This window comes from Trichophyton verrucosum, assembly GCF_000151505.1.
Source record: "Trichophyton verrucosum HKI 0517 chromosome Unknown TV-F-b-12g09.M13f1, whole genome shotgun sequence".
NCBI classification, from domain to species: domain Eukaryota; kingdom Fungi; phylum Ascomycota; class Eurotiomycetes; order Onygenales; family Arthrodermataceae; genus Trichophyton; species Trichophyton verrucosum.
The window spans coordinates 31,544-38,024 of record NW_003315467.1 but is presented as its reverse complement, the minus strand read 5'-3'; the positions used below and the strand labels follow the sequence as shown (position 1 = coordinate 38,024).

General features: G+C 46.0%; 2 protein-coding genes across 2 annotated transcripts; both read left to right on the top strand.

Annotated features, from left to right (window-relative positions):
- Nucleotides 1-216: 216 nt before the first annotated feature.
- On the top strand, nucleotides 217-2,072 carry TRV_03313 (uncharacterized protein; the record flags this gene model as incomplete). The annotated part of the gene is made up of 3 exons (XM_003022528.1): nucleotides 217-302; nucleotides 492-1,332; nucleotides 1,497-2,072. 3 exons carry the CDS (start codon nucleotides 217-219, stop codon nucleotides 2,070-2,072), a joined length of 1,503 nt encoding a protein of 500 aa, XP_003022574.1.
- A 575-nt stretch (nucleotides 2,073-2,647) lies between these two features.
- On the top strand, nucleotides 2,648-4,296 carry TRV_03312 (uncharacterized protein; the record flags this gene model as incomplete). Its single annotated transcript, XM_003022527.1, has 2 exons — nucleotides 2,648-3,201; nucleotides 3,276-4,296. The coding sequence occupies 2 exons, from the start codon at nucleotides 2,648-2,650 to the stop codon at nucleotides 4,294-4,296; spliced, it is 1,575 nt and encodes a 524-aa protein (XP_003022573.1).
- Nucleotides 4,297-6,481: the final 2,185 nt, after the last annotated feature.

The following is a 6,481-nucleotide window of genomic DNA, read 5'->3' as shown; positions in this document are numbered from 1 at the left end:
CTCCAACTACTTTTGTCCCAAAAGAGCAAACAACGACAACCTCACTTCACCAGCTTCAACGCGTCTATCTCTCCCTCCTTTCCGTACTAACAACGCATTAGACTACGCCACAAGGAAACAAGTCTGCCCTTTAGATTCTACCATCCCTCCCTCGTTCAATTTGCTCGTACCAGCTTCATTCAACACCTGGAAAGCGCTACACCAACGGTAGTTAGCATGGTCACAATGCGTGCCTCATTGTTAGCTTGCCTGGCCATTGGAGGACTTGCTAGAGGAGCATTTTCCGCTATATTACCCCGAGAGTAAGTCATATCACCTATTGCTAGTTGAGTCGACATCATCTTGCTATAGGTAGCCGCCGGGAGCTTCATCCCAGGGCGTCACTGTTGTGCTCTAACGAGTACAAGCTTACTTTGTCCCCTCACTATATCGCGTCTCGTTCCAGAGCAGTGCTGATACTTCAACTACAGATGGCCAACTGGTGATTTTAGACTTGGTCGTGAGGCCCTGTCCACATCACGGATCCAACATCCTACGCTGCGTACGACGAAGGCAGCATTCGCTCCCTTCCAGAATGTTACTGCTTCTACGCAAGCTGTTACCACTACCCTTCCACTCGTGGCCAGCATCATTAACAAACCAACGTTCTTAACCACTAGTTATATGCCATATACTAGCACCATCTCTGTGGTTGAAAAATGTTACCTCGCTGGGAAGAAAATTACGATGCAAGGCAAGGAAATCACCTCGGAAGTTATTTCCAAGCCCCTCGTGAATAGTGAGCCTAACTGCTCAGTTGCAAACACCGTCACCGTCACTATCACTGAGATACTCTTTCGTACGACGGTGCTCTCCACGCCAACTCCTTCAGCTACTAAACAACCAACCCTGGTCACTTCCACAGCTACAGAGCCAAGCCCCACAGTTGGATCCATCATAAGTATTCCAAGCTCAATTAAAGCCCTAACAACAAAGTCTGCTACGGCGTATCCTTCAATTGGGCTTGGTCCTGGTGGATGGAATGCTTCGACCATTGTAACACCATTAACAAGCGAAGCCATCAAAGCTGGAATGGTCGAATACGAAATGCAACACTCCACAGCCAAACCTTCTACCTTATCAATGCGATCACAAGTGCATGAAGGTTCAGGTGGAGATACGGTGATCGCAACAGCAAAGGGCAACGTAGTGGCATGGAAGGAAGAGTTGGATGGGAAACAACCATCTCCGTTTATATCTACCAAATCCATCGCACCCATTCAAACTTCTGGTATGCATACCTTTATGGCTACTGGCAGCCTTCATATTCCAGGTACTATTGATGAATATTCAGTGAGGTTGCGTATCTAATGTATTTTAGGGACAGGTGAGGTAGCCTTATCACGCACTACCGCAACTGGTGCAACTCCTACCTCGTGCGGGGAAACAGGTGTTTTCAAAATTAACGTAAGACGGCTACCTTCAATATAATATATCTTGTCTAACAATATGTCTAGTTCGATGATCTTCCGGTGTACTCACCTGGCAAAAACAAAACAACCGCATTCCCGCCCATTTTCAGCCCATACCATCATTTTTTTTTCTCTAGTGGTTGGTCGTACGGGCCCCCTCCGGCGGAACCATTTACTCCAGTGTCGAATCCTCACATTGGTATACATGTCCCAACAAAACAGGAGGGTGAGAAACCTCAATCCAAGGGAGAATTTGGAGGAGGACCCCGCGCATCTCACAAATTGTTTTGGTTCGATGCCTTCAGTGCTCAAGTGGGCTGCAATACTGGGAATTCCTCGCGTGCCTGCGAGTTAACTATACAGGGATTAAAGTACTCTGCAGAATCTGGTACTGAAATCCGTGCTGGAGTTAGCAGATTTACAATTCCCCCTTGCCGCGAACCCAAACACTGTATCCTAACCGAAGTCCTCTTTGGGGATGGCTTCAGTGGATTATCTGGAATTGAGATTGAAGCGCAGATGGATGGTAGAGCCACTATGTGGTATATTGACGATATTCTACTTAAATGGCACGATGATACTTGTGCTGCTGGGATTGAACGCCAACGTTCGCGCTTCTAACTTGCATCCAACTCGCAACATCAGGCCGCTATAGCTTCCTGAGCTGATGAATAGGTCTTACAGAGATCCTGGAAACATGGATGATATGGGTCATAACTTTAATGTTGTATGCTAAATCCACTGACTAGGTCATGTAGCAGAATCTTACCCACTCTTATCAATTGAACTTGAAGAAATCAATATTGTATCTTTCCAAATGACGTGTCTTTACGTGGCCTCCAGGCGGCCGAACGTTCTTGTGAAGTTGTGAAGTTGAAACAGACGAAAATAAACACAAAAATAACATTCTTTAGTAATCAAACAAAATTAAGGTTATGCTTAAAAAGTGGAATACACGTGATATATTATATAAGCAGCGCCATGACGTCGATTTTTCTTTCCGAAGTTGCCGTGCAGGTAAATAAAATAGTCCGTTAGGACTGCACTTCACTTCCGTTTCCCCCGGATAGGCCTCCGTTCGTGAGCTGTCTGTCCCTCTTACCAATGGGACCATAGGCACCTGGCTGTGTCGCCATTTCGCTTCCTGAGGCGATTAATTCTCTCGGTTTTCACGGGTTCTCCAGTTCCCCTTCGTCATGACAATTCTATCCATGCGGGAGCTTCTCCAGTTCCCCCCTGGCGATAACGAGACTGACACGCTGATAAACGGTGTTCACTTCAATACTACAACCCTGAACTATTTTAACTATACCCTATATTCGAACGGGACGCTTTCGAACGGCTCTAAATGCTGGTTGACGTTCGATATCTACAAACCCCTTCTCCTATCGAACGGAACATTTATAAACGGTACATCATGCTATGTCCCGATTAAAGGCCTGAAGGCTCGAGGGAGCGTCGGAATTGCATTTGCAGCTCTCTTTGCGGCCACATTGTTCCTTTCGGTTATCAACCTCCGAAAACATGGCGAACGCTTTTTGCCGCTTGAAAAGCGTTGGACAGTTGTCGGGAGGCGAGCACAGTGGTATTGGATGATATTTCTTACGGTCTGCGGAGTGGTTAGCTGCTTCATGAGCATCGACGTGGATCGTGACTATTTACCCCAGACCGCCATCATTTTGCAGAGCTTCTTCTACTACCTAATGATACCCGTGATGCTTGCCATGATATGGGAGGGTGTTCGGCACTGGTTAGTAAACTGTCCTTTTTTTTTATTTTCTTTATTTTGTTTTGTCTTGATTCTCATTCTAACATAGCTTGTAGGGGATCATGGCAGGAACGCCAGGTAGTTGACCGAGATAGTTCCGCATTTCCCGCAGAATCAACTAGAGAGCGACAAGAGCTCTTCCTGCCGCTGCTATTTTACCTTTTTGCATTTCTGTCTTTCTTCCTATACGTCCCGAGATCGTGGTCGGCGATAGAGAAACAACGGACTTTTGAGCAGCAAGAAGCTATAGCTAAACAAGCAGCCACTGATTCCCGCTTCAAAGGCGGAAATATCATTGCAGGCTTTTGCATCTGCATAATATGTTACAGCCTGGGACATAGCTTATTCAGATATAAGTGGCAGGCTCAGGGACAACCTTCGCTTATATCCATAGTCATGTCTATCCCAGCCAAGTTCATTATTGTTATTACCCTTGCGGGAATTTCTGTTGCATTCAATATTGCATCTTCCTTTATCTGGCAAATATCCCCTCTGAAGTATGACGGCAATCCGGGGTATCTATATGGCTTAGGATACGGGCCACCTCTTGTGATAGTCACAATTCTCAATATTTTCGCCTACCTTGAATCTAACGAGGATAGAGAGTTGATAAGGCAGAGAATTCAGCGTGGACGTGCCAATGACACTGAGCTTGGCATCGAAGCTGGTAGAAGGAAGCCTGCATGGTGGAGACGGCTGAGGCCAGACTTCAAAGGTGATGTTGGAAACAGTTATGAGGCAAGGCTACGCGCTCTCACGACAGAGGTTGGCGGTGGTAGACCGACGCAACGAAATATAGAACAAAGGGTAGAGATGGGCGTTATTGATACCAACCGTTATAGGGATTCCGTCGATTCCCAGGCACAAAGCAACGCAGACCCATTCACAGATGACCATCGCCACCCTCAAAATCCTCAGTCTACTGGTAGTGAACCTACAGAAGCACCTGTCGAACCTGGACCCAGAACAGGCAGGCTTCATAGCAGTACTGCAAGTCAGTTTTCTCAGTCCTCCGGCGAAACACTCGTCTCGCAGGCCAGAAATCAACCGCGTGTCAGAAGCATGCTTGATGTGTAGGCCGGCTGCCCCCAGATTCTCACTTCCCCCGTGTCTGATATATAACACTAGCGCAAAGCTAGTTTGGTCCAATATATATGTTAATCTCATGGCATGAGTATATATATGTTTTATTTTTATATTTTTTATTATATTTTTGGAAACTCTTGTCTTGACTTGTTTCAGCTGCATGTTTTGCTAGCAATATAGAATGACTCGATGATCTACCTGGTTGTGTACCTTTCGCTTATTATACACAGGGTATTGGGATAGCTTAAGTCACCAATAGATGAAGAACACTCGAATTATCAAATAGACAAAGTTACGAGAAGGGATATTATAGCGTGCTTCACATATTTACTCTTAATGGGATCGCGTTTCCTCTTGACAGAACTAGATATCCATCAAAAACTCAACAGGGTCAGGAAGGCTGCACTCATCATATTCGCTGCTCCAGCAATCGACTGGTACTCAAACTCGTATTCACAGTTGTTGAATAAGAAGTGGACGTGGGTCTGAGTAAATAGTTGCAGCGTCTGTTGGTTTAGTTATAGCTCATTATTTTATATTATTGACTGATCGCCCCCTGGCATTTGAGATACTCGCCACAGGCCATTCGAACAATCAACCCCTACATGTCCCTATGCATTATTATCAGATGTGCTTCAACCTGCAGTAAGTCGTCAACCGTATCGCCGTAGCTGCTGCTCGAGGTAACGGTATCATCAGCTAAGGCCATGGATCTCCCCATGATGACCCATAGCTAACTGCTTAACTTCTGAACCTTGGAAACCATAACTATACATACAGGTGGCCCATGGTCCGCATTTTCTTTTACTGGCACCTTGATGCAACGGCATCCTAAGTCCCGCTTATGAGTTGGATAGATATCTCGTCTCAAGATAATTCAGGAGCACCAAGATTCCCTCTGGGTGGTGGTTGTTAACCAACTCGGCGGTTTGTACAGCCATTCCCCCCGGACGTTGAAGGACAGACTGATTGGCATTTGAAATCACCAAAAAGCAATACTCACTAACTAACTAATTAAGTAGTTCGTTAGTTAGTTTGACAACCCTGATGGAAAAAAGAGAAGCGCAGATACGCAGAGTCTAGAAACTGGAGAATCAGAGAATATCGTTACCCTCGTACTGAGTTAAGCAGTGAACTAAGTCGTTAACTTACTAGTTAATCCCTGCTGGTGCCAGATCAACGCTCACGGACAGACAATCAGTATCCAAAACTGCATCCTGCATGGCCCTACATGGGACTTCGATGGCCGACAATATATAGGCACATCCTCCATAAGTCGGTTAGGACATGTCCCTTGCTGTTCCGCCCCTCGCGCCCCTGTCTCCCACCACCCTTGGGCGTGAGCTTGCCAGGCGCTCTTTTCTTGCTCTCTGTATTTTGATAGGCAGAGAGCGTTGCTGACCCTTGAAGGAACGCAGCTGGATGTGCGGTCGATCGCCGGGACAGTCTTTGCTTTGTTTCTTTTTTGGTAGGGTATTATCGCAGGGTCAATCCTCTCTGCTTATACATACTCTGTGCAGCATTAACGCCCACTAATCATGCCTGGCCCATTTGATAGTCGCTAAGCCGAGGAGTTACACGGCGTACGGCCAGGGAGCGGGTGGATAGTTAAGGGTGAGTGAGTTGCAGCGGGACAAAAAGAAAGGAAAAGGACGCGGAAGAAGAAGAAGAAAAGAAGACGAAAAAAAAAAAAAATCAACAAATGCATGTCTGCCACCCACTTGCTTACATGGCCAAGATAGGCTGGCAAGTGTTGTTATTCGACACTTGCTTTTATTTTAGGTGTTGCTTTGTTTCTTATTTGTTCGTTACGCTGCAGTGGGAGGAGGAATACGGGAGGTGGAGGAGCGGGAGGGAGCCAGCCGTTCCGTTAGCACAAAGTTGATTTGATCTGGGCCTCTTGCCTTTGCTAGAAGATACGCTGCAGAGGCTTGGATGGAAGGCGAGTAGCAAACAAGAAACAGTTGTTAATTATAAGTAGCTCGTTAAGAATAAAAAAAGGGGTACATTCGTTGGGAATCAAAAGCGGATATCAGATTCGATGGTATAGGGCGGCAAGACACATAACGAGAGGGGAATAAATAAGGGGAGGAAAACGGAAGAAAGAGAAGAAGAAAACAGAGACAGAAACAGCGGTCAACTCCATTTGCCCGTCCGAATTTATTCCGATAACTTT